This window comes from Micropterus salmoides, unplaced genomic scaffold (assembly GCF_014851395.1).
Source record: "Micropterus salmoides isolate LMB-PRFRI ecotype aquatic unplaced genomic scaffold, ASM1485139v1 Ms_hic_scaffold_20, whole genome shotgun sequence".
NCBI lineage: Eukaryota > Metazoa > Chordata > Actinopteri > Centrarchiformes > Centrarchidae > Micropterus > Micropterus salmoides.
Window position 1 is genome coordinate 9,191,479 of NW_024041151.1, and position 23,523 is coordinate 9,215,001.

At 39.2% G+C, this 23,523-nt stretch overlaps 1 protein-coding gene across 3 annotated transcripts in view; it reads left to right on the plus strand.

Moving 5' to 3' along the window:
- Window positions 1–5,208: 5,208 nt before the first annotated feature.
- col5a1 (procollagen, type V, alpha 1) overlaps window positions 5,209–23,523 on the plus strand; it is a 74,783-nt gene continuing 56,468 nt past the window's right edge. For 2 of the 3 annotated variants that reach the window (XM_038732962.1, XM_038732961.1), the window contains exons 1-2: window positions 5,209–5,618; window positions 22,590–22,757. In XM_038732962.1, coding sequence (XP_038588890.1) covers window positions 5,519–5,618; window positions 22,590–22,757 — 268 coding nt within the window. In that variant the 5' untranslated portion in view covers window positions 5,209–5,518. The remainder of the gene's footprint in view (window positions 5,619–22,589; window positions 22,758–23,523) is intronic. The other variant, XM_038732960.1, reaches the window with a different exon arrangement.

Below are 23,523 nucleotides of genomic sequence, written 5' to 3' on the forward strand. Positions count from 1 at the left end.
AAAATATGGTGTCCTGCCATGGTGCGGCATGCCAAATAGGCTTTAACAATGCAAAACAACACCAGTGTGCATCTGACGGAGAAGGGATTCATTTTCTGTCGAAAGGCTCTACTGCTTTCTTCAAGATTACAAAACCTACTTAAACACTATTTTCACAAAAGCTTGTTCTGCAAAGTCTTAACAATCTAATAAAGCAATGCAACACCACAGATTAAAATAACATGTGCAATTTGACCCAGAGACATTGCACATTTGTGTTTCAGATGGCTGTCTAAATTAATTACCCTTGATTGCGATTTTCTTTTTCTTTTTCTTCTTTCTTTTCATTTCTCTGATAGTGCAATTGCCTCCGTTGTATCCAGGACTTGCTTCTGTGCCAGAAACACAACAAACTCACACTGTGGAATTGTATTTTCAAATACTCCTTTTGTTACTCCCAGATTCTTGATCTACAGCACAACATCCTATATTGCGTAAAAATCTAATCTGTGTTTGGAGCTTCCAGGACCTGCTCAGTGCCAGGATCCACGATTTATTTGATCTTTGGTGTGCTGAATTTCCTCCTTCTGGCTCCTTAGCAATCTATCATTAAAGTGAAACCACAGAATCAACTCCATTCTGTTATTCATCTCCATCACAAAACTGGAGAATGATGTTTTGATGTAGTGTCTGTGAAAAATGATTGGGTGTCTGGGAAATGACTAAAAGGCAGACTTAAATATGTGTAATTCAGCTTGTACATAGTTTACAAGTTCTTGACAAATGAAATGCCTTGGTTTACAGGGAACATGAGGAGGAAGAAGACGTGCAGATGCAAGGTCCGGTCTGTGTAGACTTTTCCTTAAAGTTTTGACTATAAAGATGTCTTTCTAAAATCCTCCATGTATTTTAAGATGCTATACTGTCAGATTAAAACCTTGTGTATTTATAAATACACATCTTTAAATGCAGACAAAACACGATTTTTTTCAAGTAAAAATCTTGCTTGTGACAAGTATTCAAAGAATGTGTACCATATGATTGTGTCTTCAATGGTAGCTGTTCTGGATTCGGTTGCACAAACATTTTGATCTATTTGTACGTAAAGTCCGTCCTCAGGCTACGCCAATAAAAAGTAAGGAATGTCTTAGCTTGCAGTGACTTAAGAAATGTGCAAATTGGTTGATAGAAAACATTTGTAGCTCCATAATATCAAAAGCAATGAATCAAGGGCATTAAAGTAGCATCACAAGCCATAGCATAGCTCTTAGCAACAGCTTTAGGAAGCCAAACAATATATCAAATGTAACTACCAATCCTTTGTAATTAGGTATAAATTTGTTTTATTTATGTCTGCATCCATGGGAAAATATATCTGTTTCAGAGTTAGTAGTTTTTGGCACAGTTTAGAGAGAAATATCTGAGAATGCTGATCATGTAGTAATTATGCTCTACACTTTTGAACTACATTTCCCATAATTTGGGCGCTTTGGGGGCTGAAACAGGAACTACAATGTTGCCATGGAGCCAGAAACCTAGCTGTGGGCTGTTTGTTTACATTTTGGCAAATTGGAACCATTAAAAGTATGCCGAATTAGCTATTAGCAGTTCATGTTTGCAGTGTACCCATGGGTATACAGATAAATATCACTGAATTACTTTGATACTGAAGAAAACTTAAAAACACAATAATTCTGAGGCAAGTTCTGGAGTAATAAGGAGCGTCTTATTTGTGTGGTTTCTCAATGGATACATGGACGTTTATTCAAGATGGAGGTATGATATCTTCGGAAAGTAACTTATGTTGAATCTAAACATGTGTGTATTATGTCTGTGTGTTCAGATTTGACTGAGTTATGACTCCGAGAAAGAGTACAAGTAATTAGCGGCAAGTGTTTTGAACTTCCTTAATTCCATGAACTGTCACACTCACTGCTGCTGATCACGTTGGTGGTAACCATAGACTGTATGGTGGTAACATAACGCTGTTGTTAGAACCGGAATGTACCTGTCCCATTCACCCCATGGACTAACGTTATCTTCATAATACTTACCTGCCGGTTGTCTGCATAATTTCTAAACAGCGTTTTAAGCAAGTGTTAGATCGATGTGTCAACCATATTCCATTCATTTTTTTACTCTTCAGTCTAAGTGGGTGATGTATTATAGCAAGCTAAGATTAGCTTTGTCAATTGGTAAAGTTAGCTATTCAATGGTCTCCCATGGCAGTTAATGGGTGTAAATATTTATCAACCACTAATATATAACAACAATTTTATCTGGTGCAGCTGGTTTTAATTTAGTGATGTGTCCATCGGTACTCAGTAACACATTTATGTTTTAACAAGGCTAAGTTTAAACCTGCAAACAGCTGGTGCGACCTGCTCCTGGTGTGTGTATACTGACATAACTGTCAAGAGTCTCATCATCTGTAGGTGTTGCTTTAACAGTGGAGGACAGTGGATTGAATTAGGTTCTCTCTGGCTTTCAGATACAGCCTGAAACCCGGTGAAAGTGGATGTGGAAGATAGGACAAGAAGAGGGGACTGAAGAAATGGCTTGGAACAGAAAAACTTAAACTAAATCACTCTATCTATCTATGTATACTTCTCAATTTCAGACTGTATATATATATATACACACACGCACACACCATATTCTTTGCATCACAGGGATTTATTTTGTGAAAGATTAGTCTCTCTGGAAGTCTTCAAATCACACATAACTGTTTATGGACCAGTTTCAGATAAATTACCATGTTTTTGGTTAAGTTTAAGGGAGCAAGTGTAAAATGTGTACAGGAGTAGTTTGAGAGCTTTCAGATTAGTGTGGAGTAGGTGTAAAGTCACCCTAAATACAGGGCTCAGGCCATAATTTGAACCATATATCTGACCACATAACCATTACATGGCTAAGTGGTTAGTTTAGAAAGGTTAGTGTATCCTTGATGTAAATATATTTTCCTCTTTAAAAGACAAGCTATTCATGTGATACTATTTAATCAAAAATTTAACGCCTTTAATCCCAGGCTAAATAATAATAATAATAGGCTAAATATAAGGTAATAGGGATTACCTGAGTTAAAACTGCTGTGAAGGCAAAAGGTTGATATTCTTTGACATGGCTATACAGCACAAATAGTACAGTAATACAGTCTGTACACTGCTGACATCTGAAAGGGGATTCCAGGTGCGTACTTTTCCTTTTGAGTGTCACATAAGGTGTTACTTTCAGATGCGAATTTGGACCACTCATGTTAAAGATCGTCTACAGTTGGTCTTATTTTTTAACTTTATATCTTCCAAAGATTTTGAACAATGTTACTAACTAAACAGCAGGATATTAAAGCTGCTCCACTTGACAATAATTTATGTTAATCGTGTTTTATGTTGCAGACTGGACAGTTACTGTCCAGAGCATTGTCCATATCCAGTCTGTTTTAGAGATGATCTAATTTAACATTGACCCCTGCACATCCACATTCAAGCTCAATGTGACATGGTGTCAGATGGAAATAACCAACCTGCTGTTTCTTTTAAGCCCCTTACTGTGCTTAAAACCAGCTTTTACTGGGCAGTTAATGGAAGTCTGCCCCCCACTGGAGCAGCCAGACGACAGCTTATAAAAGACAGCTGACATTTGCGGCCGTTCTTGAGACAACTGCTGCACGAGCTTGTGTTTGAGAGTCATTGTGGCTCCTAAAAAGTTTTTTTGTGTCTTAATTTTCAATGTAGTACAGTAGCAATAGGTTTTTTGTGATTAGGTCACGTGAGCTATTTTTTTCAGTGACATCTCACATTATACAGTCTCCAGAAGTGTTTTGCTTTGAATGTTGGTGATAAACTGTTAAAATCTCCCTTTAAATTTTGTGTTATATTTCAAGAGACTAAGTACAGTGTTTCTAGCCCATACTGGATGAAATTGCTGTTACAGTTTTTTGGACTCCCCCTGTACAAAAAAAGATATGTGTGCAAAAGGGTGAAAATCACTTGGTACTTAAGCATATGTGACTGCTTCTATATACTGTAAATATTATTATATCTAAATATTAGATAACATTATATAACAGATAACATTATATTATATGTGGACTATAGAGCAGCAGCTATTAGGTTAATCCAGCTATGGCTGGATTAATCTGTTAGCAAAAACTTGCTGGTGGGCCCCTATTGACCCCTGCACCTGCCGCCCTCTGTGCATTGTGTACCCTGTCACCTCCAAGTTCCCATCAAGTACAGCTTTGTAATAGCTTGACATAAAAAAAAAATTAACTCAAGGTCCACTTAACAGTTCTAGATTTTTCCGGACCTTTAAACATTGGATGGAGTGAGTCAACTCCACAGAGTTTGAGCAATTTTCTGTGTCAGCTGATTTGTGGTAATTTAATTAAACATTATTTAGGAATATGCACCATAGTCCCATATTGGGCAAAATATAAATCATGATAAATCAAAAATAATTAAGGTTAACATTCTGACACAGGACTCATCTGACACAGGCCCCAGTGCAAGAAGTTGATGTCTGTTAAGTCAAGTCACTTTTATTAATATGCCTCAAAGGGGTGTTACAATTTGTATGGCATACAGCGCCCTCATTTGATTAAATACAACAATGTGAGCACAATATAATAGTGAGTTAAACCCTGATATGGCCACAAGAAAAGATAGGCCACAGTATTTTTGATATATTGACTAGTAGTGCACATTCTCAAAACAAAAATCCTGCTTTGTTGGGTTTTTTTTTTTTATAAATAAAATAAAATAATAAAGTTAAAGTTATTAAATAAATGAATAGTTGATTTTCCTGCTGTGTGTGGAATGTTAAATAGTGTAGTACTCTTCCACATCATCAAAATAATGTTCAGTATGATACTGGCTCAAACCTATATTGTAGGTATGGACAAAAGTGGTGTCTGTTGACACAACACAATTTCATCATGACTCCCAACTTTACACGCCTTTGTCTATTATTTGTCTCAGATGTAGTTTGTTTTTTCCCGCTATGACAATTTCCTCTGGAAAGAGTGGACTCCATGTAAAAGAATTCAGAGCGCAAGAAAGAGGCGTGAAACTTTCCCCTCAACTTTTCCTCCCACCCATAGCCAATAACAGGGCTGGCTCTAATGTATGGACTCCTCTGATTTGCCCGAGTCTCCTGTCCGCGGAGTGAGTGACAGCCTGGGGGAAAGACTTTTTTGTGTGTTGCCCTGTTGGACTTGAAGGGGCTTTACGTGACGACTCAGAGAGGGGGCAACACTTCTGAACGGAGGCGCAGCCGTGCAGGACAGTTCAGAAGAGCAGAGAGGAGAGGAGCTGTGCGGGAGAGACGGGTGCCCATCCGTCATATAGCTGGAGGAACGCACACTAACAAACCCTTATGGCTGCTTGAGAAATAACGATAAACCCCCCCTTCCCCTTTTTTTCTCTTTCTCTGGGACTTTTGGCTTTTTAGTATTGGCCTGACCAGAAGTTGTTGCACGTCTAATTAGTTGCTCCAAGTTGAAAAGTGAATCCACTTGCCGTGGACGTCTCTGGCGGTCATGGATACCCCTATAAGATGGAAAGTTAAACGGAGGATAAGGGATGCCCAAGTCACTTTAGCGGTGATTCTGCTTTTTGTCACATCGCAAACGAGTTCAGGTAAGATGCAGCTGAAAGATTTGTGGATACAGTTTGGAGCTGCGCTGCACTGAAACGTTTTTTTCTCTTTGGTAGTGGATCACTGTGGTGGCCGCCCCTCCTCCTAAACTCATCTTTGTGCCTTTTTAATGTATTCAGCTCGGTCTGCCGAAACTATGGGACTTGTCAAAGTATCAAAAGGCTGCACAATGTTTGAGAGAAAGCGTTTTCTTTTGAGAAAGACTGATATGGAAGTGGCCACTTATTCTGTCTATGATATGGAGGAGCTGGTGTGAAGTGAAGTTTTGCCACTGCAAAAAAATCTGATAGCTGATAATAAAATAAAAGGATATAGAATATATACATGAAGGCATGTTGTGACAGGGTTTATATGCATAAGATGGTTAAAGGATGTACTGTACAGTCTGTCCCTGAATTACAAATAAATGTATTTTTCAGATGTCACTTTTTGTCACAAGTTTTGCATTTTACAGACTTGTCACTATGTTGTGATAGCCCAGGAATGTTGCTGTTGTGCAATTCAAGAAAGTTTAAAAAGTTTTCTATAGCTTTTTCTTTCTTTCTTTTTTTAACTGATGAGAGGGATGAGCAAACTTTTTAGAAGAGGGAGGGGTTGGAGCTCCTGTGTTGTAGGGTGGAGCCGCCTTATGGACTCCAACATCAGAAGGCACAGTTTCTAAGGGACAGGGCTGTTTGCTAAGGCTCAAACCTCCATATATTTAACTAATTGCAGTTTGCAAATTCTCCTTATGCTTGTTAGTAACAGTTATAAAGCTCAGAGTATGAGAATTTTAATGTTTGGTAAAGTTTGGTATGCCACTTGAATATCAGTTAAAGGCAGTCCCTATATAGGCTTGAAGCAAGACATGATTTTTATCTCTCTTGTGTGGCACTGTTGTGTCCCATGGGTCTTCAGAGGTCATGAAGTGCTGTGGTAGTGGGGCTGGGGTCTGGCCTTCGTGTATTATTAGCACCTTAAGACTGCCTTGCATGGTTGGTGGTCTGCTGTCTGCTGTGAGGCTCTGACACAGGTCTTTGAGGTGAACAGGTGGCGTCTTCTGCTTCACGGACATTTAGAAAGTGTCCGGTATTGTGCTGATGGTACAAATATGATGTTGTGCCTGACCGAGCCAGACACTTGGTTTAAAGCTCAGGCCGTTGTAGAAAACATATTATGATAATGAAAAGCAGATGCAGTTGAAGTGGTTTTACATGCTCGTATGGGCCATACTGTTAAACATATAAAGGAATTACTGCACCCTGTTTATTTTCATGTTGCCTGTTAACACTGGTCGTTAACTGAACACAACTTAGGTCACTGTAGAATGGTTGGATCCAGATCTGGGTCATTTTTGATTACAGAGGAGGAGTAGGACTAGAGTTTTGCTAGGGTTGTTGGAGAGCATGGGACTGAATCCATTTTGATGCTGCAGGCTGGATTTAATCAGCTCCTAAATACCAACAGAGAGCAATCATAGTCTTGTAAGTAATCCTCAAAGGTGCCGTACAATTCCTGAAACGTGACCTGTGACACATGCTGAATGAGAAATACATGATGGCTTGGTGCTAACATGCCAACTACATGCAAGTTTTGTGAAAACTAATAATCTTGTTCTTCAAGTTTAGGATTTTTACTTGGATTCATCTTTATGCTCATTTATGTTCAGTTAAGCAATTAGTAAAGTATTGAATTTAATTCACACTAATGTCTGATTATGGTAAAATATTACATTTTAGCATGTGTCTTCCCCATCATCATAGACAAATGGTAATTACAGACAATTAGCCAGTTTTACAGCTGTAAAAGATCCATCTGACCCAAACCATATGACCTCTTAGCCTCAGGGAGGACCTGGATATACGTTCATCTGAAAACTTGCAGAGGCCTGCCCAGACACACCATTACTGGTTATCTGGGACTTATCAAGTCTATATCTATAATTTTTTTTTAAATTAATTTCATAGTCTTGAATAATACAATATTGAATATAATATCAATATTGTTTTATTAATATTTTATTTATATATTTCGATTTCCTTAAATTGTGTGATTTTTTACATCCCATTGAAATTAAAACGAAAGAGTGACTGGGCAACTGTAAAATCTTGCTTTAGGTATTCAAATGTAAAAATTTGAGTTTTAGTTTATAGAGCTGTATTCATTTTTTCACCACCTTGAGGCAGCAGAACAACCTGAAGTCACTGACATAACTTTATAAAGCTGTTGTGGTAAATCTGCTAGCAAACGCTTACCTATACATCCAGCAAACACAAAACAACATTAGCATGCCTTTGGTGTTGTGTTACTGTCCACCTGTAGAAAATATGTTTAATATTAACTACTTTTAGGTCAGTCTTAGTCTCCACTAACTCCTGATGAAAATACCCGGCTGTTTAGCTTATTAAATGTTACACCGTGCTAACAAGCTAACTAGTTGCTAACATTGTGTGCCATTGCATGCTGGGCAGGTAGCGTTCGGTTGGTATGCTACTAAAAAAAGCTTCCTGCTGCTGCTTGAAACAAGGCTAATGAGAAAGGTGACCGTGAACAAAACAATAAAGTTGCAGGCTTTAAAACGAAAACAGTTAATGGAAAGATGCTAAATGCTCAGTAGAGCTAAGGCAAACTGGTGATTATTTTCTGTGAGTTTGTCACACGAGGGATCCCTTTCACATTACACATAGTCATTTGTTAATATAAAAAATATTAGTGTAGCTTTAAGGTTGTACCGATGCTCTGAACCAACAAGGTCTGCATGTTAGCTTGTTAGCTTAAATTATGTAATTTATGTAATGTTATGTAATAGCATTTAATAATATCATGAAATAGCATTTTAGCCACTGACTAACCTTATAGTAAAGAAAGAAAGTAATGAAATAAGTCTCTATACTTGCAGCATGTAAAGTGTAGTGTATGTAAGTGTTGAAGTCAACACCAGCAACTTGTGGCCATAGAAAATCATGCGCAATGAATGTGAGTCAAGCTTTATTATAGAGAGTGAGTGAAGTCATATGGTCTGCATTTCTGAAGGGAGGTCATCTTGCCTTGACATTAATGAGGAAACCTTGCTTTTAACCCATGTGAAAAGTGGTAATAACAGAAGGCCTATAAGACATAAGGTTAAGAATGAGAAGAGGGGTCACAGGTCAAAGGTGAAGGTCAGGACTTTCAGATTGCCACTGCTGTCAGGTTTACGGTTTCACTGCCTGAAGAAAAGAATTCTTGCTGTTGAAGCTCCCTTGTTTACTTCAGTAAATTCTCCTCTGAATCTTGGAGGTCAAATAGAAAAGATAATGAGTAATGCTTTTTATGAATTGAATCTCCTTAGCAATTCCATTGCAGTTTTTAGCATGACAGGCAGAATTGAAACTCATTTAGGGAATAAAGGTGTTTTGTCTATCTAGCTTCTAGTTAGTGGATGTTTTCAGGTATAACACACATTCGAATGTAATAGAACACCCTGGCCTCCTAGCGTGGGACCTCATTTGTTTTGTAGTTTTATGATCACCATACCTGCTGTAGACCAAATCTAGCTTATTCTCCAAATGGTTTCCTTTGTGTTTGTGCAGAGTTGCTTTTCCTACTCAGTTTCCTCAATCAATGGACTCTTTTCACAAGTCTTAGAAAGTCTGTTTTGAATCTTTTCACTGTGGTTTGTTATTATTAATTAACCAAAGGGTTTTTTGGATGGTCTATGTCAGTTACAAACATCCACACATGACCAGAACCTACTTGCTCAGAGTACTTTAGTCATCAAAAATACTGAAATAACATTCTTTGAATACCTTGTGCAAATGAAAACAAGGATGGATTTTGGCCAAAACCACCTATAGTAGTAGATGACAGTATTAAAGGACAGTGGATATGCTAAGGAATCAGGAAATATGGTCATGATTCAAGAATTCTGTTGTATATTAGGAGCTGATATTGGTTTTATCATTATGTACATTTTAAAGGGGTAAACAGAAGAAGGCCTCGCTGTTTCACTAAGCGCCTTCACATCTGGAATCGATAAGGTCCATTGTGCTGTCTGCTAAGCCCTCCAAAAAGCAAGAAAAAATGTCTTCCAGATGTTTTCTTCCCATTTGTGGTGGAACAGGGTACCATGAAAAAATTACTGTTGTATTTTTCAAAAGAAAATACACTATTCTGTGCTGGTTTTAGAGAAAATTCCTAATCGAATAACATCTGCAGGCTTATAGCTGAGTTTGTAAAAATAATAGCAGTGTGCCTCACATTTCAGCCAGGTTTGCACACATCCAGGGTCATTAAAAGGTTCTTTTTGTTTAAACGAACCAACTTTATGACAGGGTTAAAGGTCGAATACAGCTGGTCTACAGCTGTTTTTCATTTATAGTCTCTTTATATTTGGACAACTTCTCTTCTAAAGGAATTTATATGGATAAGTAAATTTTGCCTTTTTGTCGCATTGTATAAAGTTCATGAGACCAATTAGAAAACCGCATAGAAATGATTGACCCCATGCAGAATTGAACAAATAGCATAACTTCCGGTGTTTTTTAATTTGTACATTTTATAGGATGCTAACAGCTGGTTGCCCTGACGGATGCTATAGAACTGAAATCCTTCTTATTTTGTTAATGTCATACCCATTTATAAGACTGAATGAAAGGACAAAGAGACAGTTGTGTGCTTATTTCCATTTAGAACAGTTGGTTTCATTGGGATCTATCAAAATTCAAGGTGAGAGGCAGTCACCAATGTGCCTTTGCATTATCACCATGGCATTATCAAGTCAGGAAATGACATCACTCGCTCACATTAGTATTGACCTTTCAGTCAGATATACTGTACACTAAAACATTTTCAGTCAGGGTTTGAGTGGGTTGTTTCTTACTCACCTTTAAGTGGCAATCCTGAGGTCTGTACACCTCAATCAGATAAGTGGCAGTGAGTGAAGTGGCTTCTTGTGTGTGCCTATTGCCATGGCACAGAGGAAGGAATCTGAGTTAGTTTGTGGACTGTGGAGAGAAGCAGTGACCCTGCAATTGCATGTTCCACTTAAGCCTGTAAATACATGCTTTGTGGAAAGGACTATACATCAGCCATAATTCCTGATAACAACCTGGGAGATAAAACGAAATATGCAAGACAAGTTTTTGACCCTCTGTCAGAGTTTAGGAGTTTTCTTTGATGCACAAGTAGTGCATTATTTGACATTGTCTGGGCAGTATATTGTCTATTCCTTTCCAGGCGAATCAAGGGTCAAATAATTGTTACGGCTAAATGGGGCTCTCTACTAATTGCACAGTGTTCTTGATTTAAAGCCAGATGCAGATTTTTCTCTAATGGTGTGTATCTGCTAAAACACATGGACAAAGATGGATCATTTCAGTTCAAAATTACAACTGAAAGGGAGGTCATGTTCTCTTCTCCCTGACAAACCAAAAAGGGAACAAAATGGAGGCAGTGGCGTTTAAACTATCAACACGAACACATCATTGATGTAAATGTTGGATGTGTTACCTCATGATGCCACTCCCACTTCTGTTTTAGATTTTTAACAGAATGCCTGGTTGCAGCATGTAGTGAGTGAAACGTTAAGTCTGGTCCAGCCTCACAAGCCGAGCATTCACTTCAGCTGGGAAACAGTGCTTTTCTCTGTAATGGGGTATTATAATCATTGAGCATGGAAAGCAATGTATGACTCATCCTTTCCAACCCCATTCCCCCTTCCCCAGCCCAAGCTTAGCCACAGCCTGGGCAGTAGAAATACTGAGTGTAAGCATTTCTTTCCAACTATGGGAAATACAATGGTCTCTGGTCACTCCAGAAACCTCACGGTCGTCAGATGTATTCTGTTTGTACTTTATTAGGTGATGAAATTAGTAAGAGCTGCAATGGAAAGGCAGCATTGAAGTTAGACATGTTTTTGCTTGTTTAGCAGTATTTTGCAATTAAGCCTTGGCCTTAATTAATTTGGTTTTGTTGCAACAAAGTACCAAGCTAGAGTCTGACCGCAAACACTATACTAGTATCTGCTGAAGCAAGTTGAAGGAGATGTTTTAGACAACTAAAGAAACAACTCAGTGGTGTTAGAGCAACACGGTCTCTTAGGAATTACATTAATATTTTACTAATGTGCAACAGTAAATTAAGTCAAAAATGCAATGTTGTCTGGATTAGGTTATCCACCAACATAATGAGCAAACATTGTTAATGAAAGTATCTGCCAAGTCGCATGCTTACTAACATGTAACCGAAATCACGATCCTTCCCAAACCTAAGCCAAAATGCTATTGTTGCGCAAAACTAACTGCACACAGGACTCTGCTAATCCATGGCCTCCTGCACAAAAAAAACAAAAAAGGAACATAATCTAGGCAGTAATTACAATTCCTCATGAAACATAATTGGCAAAACAATGTAAGTAGTAGCCTATATAGTTAGAAGTAACTAGTAATTACGGTAAGTTAGTAGTCATTTCCAGGAGACAGGGTTGGTGCATCAACTCTCCGTCTTCTCTTGAAAAATGTTTTCTCATTTTACAAAAATATTTCACTTAACCCGGGACTTAAAGTCTGAAGCCGACTTTGATCATTCTTAGTTGTTGATTCAGGTGAAGTAGCCTACTGTCAGTCAGGCAGTTTACTCTCTCACAGTGACTTCTGTTCACCCACAGGGTTGATGTTACTCAAGTACGACACTGGTTGAAGTGTCAGTAGGAGAATTTATGGCTGACTTGGCTGTCACTGCAGCAGGTTTGGCACTACGGGCAGCAAGCTTTCCCTACCCCAGGCTGCAATTACAGTGTGTGTGTGTTATTATCACTATCACAAGAACAATGATTGATAACCTAAATGTTCGATTTGTTTTTCCATTTTCAAGTTTCGTCACTCTTTCCACACCTCACTGAAGCTGTGCCATTACACTTTTTTAAAACTCCCATCCTCTCTCTGTGATTTCCTTTCCTTTTAGACATTGTTGACATGATTGGATGTGCATGGTGACAAGGTTGCTTTAAATGTATTACTTACATCAGCTACAAGTTGTCAGCATTCAGTGATGGCCTCTTCTAATGAAACATTATTTCTCTAGAAGCATTACTGGAATTTAATTAGGAGTTGTTATGCTTTTAGTCCTCGTAAATCATTTTTTAATGTTGTGTTTTCATCTACTGTTGTTGCTGTATATTGGTGTTCATATACTGGTCATGTGGACTGGGTGAAAACATTTCTTTGCAAATGTTTATGGGTCATTGAGTTCACTGATAATGATGGAACTCTTCCTTTGTGAGAAAACATTGCATATTTGGATTGATTCCCATCATTAGCTGAGAGGCACAGCACCTCATTGAAGTGATGGAAAATGTGCCTCTTAGATTTGATAGGCCTTAATGTGTGTCAGTTCTGCATAGTCCTTAATAAAGGGAAAGGCTTCACTGTTGTGCAGGATTTCATATTTATTAGATTCAGTTTCATTGTTTTGTGTCAGTGTGTTGGTGCTGGAATAATGGTTATGTGTGAGGCAGGGTGAGAGGAAATGGTTCTGTAATGTCAGAGCTGCAGGGCCCTAGTTTATCATAGATTTCTCTGCAGTCAGCCATCAAAACCATATCTGCTGTGGGTAAGACAGAATGAGGAAAAGGCTACAATTCAGGAAAAGATAAAATAGACAGAGGAAATAAAGTTGCTAATAGAGGTTAGAAAGTAAAACTGAATGAAGCTGGTGCAAAAGAGAACAAAAATACAGAGGGTGGAATTAGAAGAAGAGACAAAAAGACAGCCATTGGTCATCACACATGTGCCTCAGAAGCACTCCTGTTGTTACTTGCTGTAAAATGAGCATTCAGATGTGCACTGTGGAATCTTGACTAAGTTTTTCCATCTTAGTCTGTGGTGAACGGCAGACTGTGATTTATCTTCACTGCTGTGAGCTGCAGCATGGAGACAGTGAAGTAAACCATCTGGTATTCCCCCTGTTAAAGCAATAAGAGTGAGGCTAAAGCACTGAGCCTCTGAGTGCACAAGAGAAGCTCTGGTCAGAAAATCTCTCTGTGATCATCTTTCAGGTCTGTGTGCTCGTGTTTCTGTGTGTGAGTCAGTAGGTCTGTGGGTGTAGGAGAGAATAAGCAAGAAAATGTCTGCAGATTGTGGCTGGATTATTCTGACTGACCATGTGCTCCTCTCTCCACAAGTCGTTTCTTGTCTTCTAAATTCATCTTGCTTGTTGTTTCCCATTATTTTGTGATTAGATTAGAGGCTGGGGTTAATCTCTGACTAACTCATGATGAACATCAAAATGAGTTGACCATGACCAAGGGAATGAAGACAAAAAAAAAAGATCTCTCTCTTTTCATTTCCTCCTCCGCCTGTTCATCCCTGCTGCTGCCTGAACGTGCAGCTTTCAGCCAGGTCTCTGGGTCAGTGTCCTGAAAAGTCTGAATTAAAGCTGGCTAACTTAACTGTTGCTGCAATGTGAGGTCATTTACAGACTTAATTTTGCTCATGCTGGTGTAAACACTGTCCTTAGTTTCCTTTGAGACATGTCAAAAAGCACCCTGTCATATAGCCACCTACTGGCATCTATACTTCATCTTCATTCAAAACAAAGCAGCTGACAACATGATGACTGCTATTGCAAATGCTAACACTTTAGCATTCTAGTTATAACTTTTGCTGTACACTGCCTACTGTGGCCACAAGTGGTAATAGACAGGCCAGAATAGACACGAGTTGTAAAGTCAATGACCTATTACTGTCACTTACACAGTTACCAGGCCAAGTAAGGCTGTGGCAACAAAACCCATGTGTGCATTAAATTGAGAATGAGTGTGCTTTATTGCCTATGAATTCAACATTTCATTTTAAGAAAAAGAATGTGTTTTTTTTCAAAAGTTACAAAAGCTCACTTTACATCATCTCCTCCCATTGAATCATTTTCTCAGAGAGCCCTTTTAGCATAGAAATATTATTTTTTTGTTGTCTTTCACTTTATTGTCATTTATCAATATTAACATAAATGTTTCTTTCAACTTCTTTTTTTGTCGTAACAACCAGCTCTTGATAGGATTTTACTGCGAGTTGACAGCCACTAGCATGTCAAATTCACATTTGTATTCTAGCTCTGATCTCTAATTCTGATCTTGTCTTCACTTGCTTACGTGTGGAGGAGCAGTGATTGCCAAGAAATCTCTCTTGACCGTGGTTTGGTAGGTTTAATTAAGCTGCGGTGCAGAGGTGTGTGTGATTTCTCGCCATCTTGCTAACTGACATCCCATTTGGGTTTGTGCTGGCGTTCGTTTACTCATGAGTTGCACATGTGCAGTAATGTGTGTTCTCTCACCGGATGTCCATACAGTGTATGTAATGCGTTCAATCTAGCAAGCGTAATGCCTGCAGTATGATTCCCATGTCTGGTCACATGAAACCCAAAAGCAACAATTTAGTGTGTCTTAAGTTTTTTTCTTATCATATTCTTGGACCTGACATCCTTTAGTATTTTGCAGGAGTGGTTTTTTAATCGAGGTTTCACACTGTTTTTTATAGCAGAGGTGGGCTGCCTCACCTGAAACAAAGACCACTTTCCCAAACTTAATAAAAGTTAATAAACTTTTATGAGATAAAACTTGAGCCTTTAAGCCCTGGTTCCCAAAGCAAATATGATATATTTAATGAGTGTTAGTAGTGATTAGGCCTTGTGTCATGATCCAGGTGGATTACGATTTCAGCTAAACAATTTCCTGAGGGAACCCTCCTGATTTTTTTTAGACTTTAAAGCGAGCCTTTGGAACTTTTGCACAACAGCAGCTACTGGTGCCACAATTGGCAAATATGGTATAATGAGTAATCAACATATCCTCATACCTAAAAGACAAAATAGGTTGAATGACATAGATGGCCACGTTCCAAAATGACATATATCTCTATTGCAAAGTACAATGACATTTGTTAGGAAGTTGGTGAAATGTCCAACAACCTAAATGAATCGGCCGAAAATAACCAAAAAAATACTTTCGGTGTTTGGCCTAATAAGTCAAAAGACCGAATAAATTTTACTGAACAATTACATTGATATGTCGGCAGTGTGGAAGCATTTTAAAGTGTCAGAGAAAGACGCAAAAATCACTGTTTGCAGAAACTGTTCTGCTGAATTGTCTCCTAGCACATCGTGCTGACAGGCAGGTTAGAGATTCTATCCTGTCATTTTCTCTCTTTACAAAGACTAGTGTTGCAGTATGAGAGTCCTACCTGAAGAGAGGCTGTGAAGTCTTCATGTTACGCGATACGAGAACCACATACAACATTATTTATCAAATTGTGTTGGACTTGATGAATTTAGCGCAAGGATACACATGAGACAACATCCGGTTTTCAACATAAGGTGTCTATACAGTATGAAAATAGGATTAATTGGATTATATTCACAGAAAGTATAAAACATATTACATGTGTCCATTAACAGTAAATGGACACCTGTAATTTACTTTACTGGACCTTCGGACCCACCCACCATCATCTCTCCAAATCCTGTGGTAAACACTGAGTAAAAAGCACATTTTGACTATTTAATTTATGCAATGGTCAAAAAAGGAACAATTAATGGAAAAAAATTTGAAATACCTTGTTTGGTGTTCGATATTCGGGAATGTTTTTCATTATATTCGGTTTCTTTGATTTCGGTGGATCCCTAACATTTATGACTTACATTTACTAAGTGAGTCACATGACCAAAGTCACATGTTTTGGCAACAAAGTCGAGTCATAATAAGCAGCTGCATAATAAACCTATACGGCTGTGTTTCTGGTGACAACGGCCTGTGATAAGTGCTTAAATGAAGTTTAACTGTAGTACATGTAAAGAATAATTAGTTACACAGTCAAACACAGTAATCTAAAAATGTTTAAAAAAGCGTTAAGGCACTGGTTATGATATACCAAGTTAGTAAGCTGCAAAACCCCTAAATGTATTGAACAATAGTGTGTTTTATTGCTTATGAATTCTACTTTTAATTTATAAGAGAAAAAAAAGTGACTTGATCTTTCTTTATGTAATTAAAGTCAAGGCCTTAATTGTAACCTGCTGTATTCACAGTGAGGCTCCAGCTTCACAACAGTTGGCTTCAGTTTTATAACAGAATCAGGTGAAATAAAAAAAAAATTCACACCCTCCCTGTCTGTGATGCGCTCTAGGAGGGGGAAGTCTCTCATTGGGCATTCTTGTTTTTGGCTGTGCTGGTTTCCAAGAGAGGCAGGGTCCTCTTTATGGCTGCTAATTACTCTTTGTCCTCAGCGCCAGGTCAAGCATGTGCCTGGAGAGCTAGGCCTCACTTCAGGAAGGGCTGGAGAAGGAGGATAGGGGGCAGGGAAAGAAGGGAGGAATGTTAATCTCCCCCCATGAAAAAGTCCTAATTCACTGGTCCGGCACCCCTCCTCCTGTCAAATGAAATGGTGCCGTCTGGAGTCACTAAGTGTTGTTACAGAATGTGTGTGCTTGTGTCTGTATGTGTGCATTTGTGGAAATCAAGGGTAGATGGATAGGTTAGGGGGAATGGGATCCACCACAGGATTGGCACTGAACCAAGAGCAGGATCATAAATCTTGCACTCAAAGCTACTGTTCAGAGAAAGAGAGAGAAAAAAAGGTAGAAACAAGTTTAGTGAGGTAGGAAGGGGAAGATATTTGCAAACCACATCATACCCACTTTTCTCTGTAACAGTCGGCTGTAATGTTGTAAGTTTCACCACACATTTAAAAATAATTCACACATACACTTTTATGATTTCATTATCCTTTACTATGCTGCAACCTCATCCAACACATGTCTGACAAACAAACCCATAAAAGGCTGAAAACAAAGTTAACCACTCCTCTTTTAGCACATCACATCAAAGATACAGCGCTTTGTAAGGCACTAATTTGTACATTACACTTACAAGTTTCCATTGTATACATCGGAAGCCCGAACTGTGGGAGTAAATGCGGATACTTCACACTCCATCCAAGAGTTTTATTTTTCAGAAACAGTGAACATGAGTATTAAACATTTGAATTGTGTAGAGTTTGAGGAAGACAAGCTGGACTTGGATTGCAGTTTTCATCAACTAAGTAAGGATTAATTAATTTTGTGTGATTCTGTTGTTGACCTTTACACTTTAGAAACAGCCAAGCGCCCTTATTTTCAATGCTCCTTAAACATATTATGTCCTTGGTTGCATTTGCATCTTGTAATTGTGCTGTAAATGCATTTACTGGTGGACAGCAGAGGCCGTAGAGGCAGTGTACTGTATGGATAACACGAGAGGCGAAGGAAAGAAGAAGACATTTTCATTTACACATGAAAAAGCTTCGGCTTAATGGATGCACTGTATTTGCAGTATAGATTTTTTTTTGTGCCAGGCTTCGTTGCATGAAAATCCTTAAAGCAGCAGAAGAGGGAAAACAGACTGGCAAAGAGCAAAAGTACACAAGACTGTGTCATATGAACAATTTCTGTGTAAATGCAGAGAGCCTCGCTCTTGGATGTGAGGGGCTGTGGTCAGAGGGAAGTATTTTTAGCATCTAGCGCCAGAGGTGTTGGTCTCTCTAGGGATCTGCCATGCTAAGTGGGTAAACATCTCAGCTTAAGAAGGTGTGACTGAGACCCATACTTGTAGCTTAGGATGCGGTCAGGACAGCTTCCGCTGGCAGGTCGACTGCCAGTGACAGAAATTCATGAATGAAGGTGTGATCATTTTTTATTTCTCTCTTAGACTCTCTGCATCGAGTAAGTCATCACTTTATTGGAAAAGGTATTTGCTGTTTCTCAGATGGGTTTTCGATAGGCCTGTTATTTTGTAGTTTGGTGTCTGGACAGAGGTATATTATGCTATCCTTTCACCTTCCTCCTCTTTTCCTGTAAGCTGCTAATTGGCCCTGTCCACCTGGCTCACCTCCAGGTGACCCTGCAGAGGCGCTGTGGTCGCTTTTAGATCCATCAGGGGATCTAAAACCTTGAAAGAAAAAAGAAAGGCAAGGAAAAAGGAAACTGGGAAATGGAAGCAAGAGAGTGAAATAGCTTGATAATATAACAAACTGACTAATGGAAGGAAAGAGTGGTTAATAGATATATCTGATGAATTTTTTTGTTCCCAAAAAGCTGCTGATCTCAATGGGATTACTTTGTGCCAGTGTGGATTAGCAAAAGCAACACCCCTCAGCAGGGGTCGTGACACAGTTAGCATCGACTGGATGCTCCTTACAGACTTCCCCCTTTTCTTCTCTCCCTGTGGTGCTGAGCTAGCTGTTATAATGTTGCTCTTATTGTTTTTATGACAGCCATATTGTTCTGGTGCGCTGTGAGTGTAGACTGCTGTTGCCTGAAGGAACTTCTTTGAAGCATTTATCACCGTCTGTGTACTGTTGTCATCTGTAAACTAATAAAATGTACGTGGCTTGTTGGGAACATCTGATCAATGGAGGTAGTTTGCTAACAGTGACTGCGGATGTTTATCTGTCAGTGTTTAGTCTGGTGTGAAGAGAGACTTTACAAAAAATGTTATAAGCATGAACAGCATTCTGAGCACCTTTACGCACAGAGGCACTCACTATGCTAGCTAATATACTGCCATGTTGACAGAATGATCTTGAGGAAACACCTTTTTTAAATTTTACAGGCAGGGAAATAATTTTGTATCTTGATTATATGAGGTACAGTAAGATATGAAGTGAATGTTTGTAGTTGTCACCACCAGAGTCACTAGTGGCAGGGCATATTCAAGGTTGTGTCCATATAAGGAAATTGGGAGATGGTGTAAAGATGATGGAAAAGGCTGGTTGGACTCACCCACGTGAACGTGATCAACCATTAGCACATCTTAATATTGCAGCTTTTTATTCTGGCGTGTATCGACATTAGACAGCGGCGACTGTGTTCTCTATTGCTGTGAACAGTTATTTTAACACCTTGTATGGGCTCCTTCTGTGCAACCGCCAGCGAACGATTGATTTATCTCCCAACAGATACTGTGCAGGTTAAAGGGAATCACTGTCAGGCAGTTATGGCTTTCACAGGGAGCTTGTGGCTGTCTCAGAAAAGGGCAAAACCAGTGAGCTTTGCCTTTGGTGAAACATGCTCCTTGTTAAAAACAGTGTTAAATGAAAAAGGTTTGTGTGCCAATGTGTTTCATTTACTTCTCTTATATTAGTGGTTAGCTCCCCATGTATTTTCGCTGGAGCTGATTTTGAATTTAAGGAAGCTCTAGCAGGATTTTTGAATTGTTACAATACCCTATTACGTGTCTATGCAGCATTTATGCAAGTCTTTTTTCTGAATTCCCTGCATGTTTTTCTGAGGAGTTACAAAGACGTTGGTGAAAAAGCAGGTCTATGCTATTGTAAAAAACATGTAGGGATTGTTTTCTAATAATTGTACATGACTCTCTCAGCCAGCACCGGCCAACTAGACCAAATTATAAACAGAAGTTATAAGCTTTTAGCGTATGTCTATAATAAAATTTCAAAGGTTAGTATATTTATTATTTTATTTGTTTAGTCTGATAGTTATAAACTAATTTTATTTTACTTTTTTGTTGCCAAAAACATTAGGTGCATGCAAAAAACCTTCCAGGGCTAAATGTAGATGCTGTAATTAAGCAGATGTTAAATCATCATGCTTTGCTGGGTGCTCATTAGTACCACACCCCCCAAATGTTTCAAACCCTTCATTTCCGAATCATTTTGTTGGATTGATGGTCATTACTCATTTGAACACACAATCCCGTTGTTTCCCTGAATCAGAGTCCCTGTGCTTTCATCTTTATCTTCTGTCATCATGCTGACACTTTTGCTCTATTTCGTAGAAATTTATTGCAGGCATTCAGGACCCCTGAACGCCTCAGTTCCTAAGCCACCAGTGTAACAAGTTACATCAAGTGCATCACATTTTTTCATTTATCATATGATCACCTCTCACGATCTTCCGCTTAAAGACCAATGATTTGATGATGATGTTGAACACAGTTTTTGACAGATCAATCAGCATTCCATCACTACATTTCCCATCACTTTGACAGTCTGACATATTACCACACTGTTGGAGAGCACTGTGAGACGAGCTCATTAAATGAACCTCTGTCATCATGCTGAATGATAGCTGGTGAGTGAGCTTCTGTCTGTCTCTTCATTATGAGTTGATGATAGACAAAGCTGTCTTTTTGTTTAGACCCTTCACTTGCGTAGAGACTCTGCCATTCTGTGGTATGCACTTTCAGGAATATGAATGTAAGTTATCTTTTTGATGTGCAAAAATGCTGGCCTAGGTGGAACAGATGGGCGTGGTGCTTGGATTTGTATATTTCTCTTAGATGTGCTGCTGTTAAAGATCGGGGAACTGCTGCCTAAATACATCCTCCAGAGCAATGTCACCTTCTGCAGGGTTCCACATGCATGTGTGTAGAAATACAATTACAGAGTTTGGGATTGGATAACAGGCTTTCTACAAGACAGGGAGAGTGGGCTGGCTTAGGAGACAGTTAGGAAAGATTGAGATGAGATGTGAACATCCTGATCAGAACATCACCACAAACCAAACCATTCTGACTTAAAACCCACATTTTCTCCTGAAATGGACACAGACTCGTTCCAGGCTCTTGAGTGTAAATTTGTTTGTATAAACAGGTATAAACTGTTACAAGTGTGTTTATGTCTTATTTCATTTGTTGAGATATCAGAAAAGAGTTGCTCCATGACTGATGTCTGCGCTGCAAACTGATGTTCTTGTGAATGCGTTTTGTATTTGTTGTCAGGAAGATGGTTTGCAAATCAAAGACCTCAAGACTCTTGGTCTGGAATGCTCTCAGTAAGCTTTCTTTAGTCTGATCTTTGTGTTACTGATAATAAGATAATAGGCAGCATACAATCAGGTTTCAGCTACAGCTGTGGACGAACACATGCAGCCAAAGTGTTCTTAAATGAGTCCTCTGTTCAAGAATGTTTTTTTTTTTAATTGATCTGCATGAGTCATGGGTAATGACATCCAGCTGGAGGTTGTTGCAGGGTAACGCAGAATGTACAAACACTCGTTCTGCCTGCTCCCCTTTCCACCTTTCCCAGCATCCCTTTCACTCTCAGATGGATGGGGCTATTGAAAGTTTTTTTTTTCTGAACGGTGTGTGTGGTCTTTGTAGCCTGACACTAGGACTGCTGTACCTGTGTGTGGGTTGCCTTTGACATTCCACATACACATAATACCACAGAAATGCATCCATCAGAATACCCCAGCATACTTGCTTTTGTCTTACTTCTTAGACTCCTGTGTCATAAAATCCTTCTGTTGTCCCAGTTTGCTCCCTCACTTTAGTGTTTGCTCTCCTCTAAAGACATGACCCAGTGTACTTTTCTGTCCAGGCCTTTGCTGGATGGCTGGATCCTGATGGGTGTCATTGTGAAGCTTCTTGTGTGTGCATCTGGCTGTAGGAACAGCTGTTTGTCCTGGGTGGTTTTGGCATGCAAGGGTGCGGTCCAGGGTCAAACCTCATGTCACATTGTTCTGACCCAGTGTACTTCTGTGGTGGCCTGGTTACAGACGGGACGACCGGCCTGAAAGTGTGCTAATTGCATGGTTGTGGCGTAGGGAGGCAGTGGTAGACTTAGTATTGCAGGGAAATGGATGGAAGCATGGGTTTTGCTGCAGCTGTAACCCATGATCATGGTGATCTATAAATGGGCACGTCTCTGTTTAGCGCCTAAATGGATAACAGAGATCTTCTCTGAACCACAACACTAAAATCTTCTGCTGAGTAACTAGAGATTCTGAGTCAGCAAAAAACTGAAAATAGAGGGAATGATTAAAATAACGGCCATAATTAAGCCTTATTTGACATGCATAAACAATATGAAACACGGGCTGTAAATTTAGCAATGTGTACTATGGAGTCCGGACAAATGTCGAGACAATTTAAGTGCTTTTTCAAACTATTTTTAAAACAAATCTAACAATCTTTTTTTTATATCCCTGTCTCCTCTCTGTAGCGGAACCAGCCAACCTCTTGAAGATTTTAGATTTTCACAGTTTACCCGAGGGTGTTACAAAAACAACGGGTTTCTGCTCACATCGGAGGTCAACACAAGGACCCGATGTGGCTTACAGAGTATCCAAAGACGCCCAACTCAGCGCCCCCACCAAACAGCTGTATTCAGGTGAGTATCTGCTTCAACGTACATAGTATCACTATACCTCTTAGAACAAATACCATCATCTCTTTCTGTTCCTTAAAGCTTTCCTTTTTACAAACCACTTCAGAGCCATTTAAATCTAGTCATTTTTCCATACTGCACTCCAGGTTCATCACACATCGCAGATGTTGTGGTTTTTCCAAGATCTTTAACTTATCTTACAAGTCACACGCAGTCTTGCCATCTGGTCAGCCTTATAACCGTTTACCCCACATTATAGTAAACTGGGGTTATAACATTTAAACATGGCTGGACAGCATTTTCTATTTGTTCCCACCTAGCCCTTTCCTTTCCCTCAATGTAGCAGTTGTATTGGCTCCTATAACTTCATTGTTTATGTCATCTCTGTTTGATTTATGGGATTTTAGGCAGGGTATGCCTGCTGTGTCATCTTTCACTCCTCTGTAATCTTGTTTACCCCTTACTAAAGCATATACTGAATGTCTACAGCTTTTACTGTAAGCCTTGTACTAGAAATGAGAGATGTGTAGCACTTGTGGTAACTGAGTTAGTCATGTTGCTAAGTCACACACAATGTTCAAGAAAATCTATAATGCATGCTGAAAACACACACCAGATGCATGAGAATATCCAGCCCTGTAATATTTGATGCTGTAGGAGGAGCCGGACAATGGAAAAACAGTGAAAATGGGGCTGGTAGAGGGGAGGGAAGTCTGGGGTTCCACTTTTGCCTTGTTCTATTGTGCTGACGTGGCTTTGGATTGCTGTT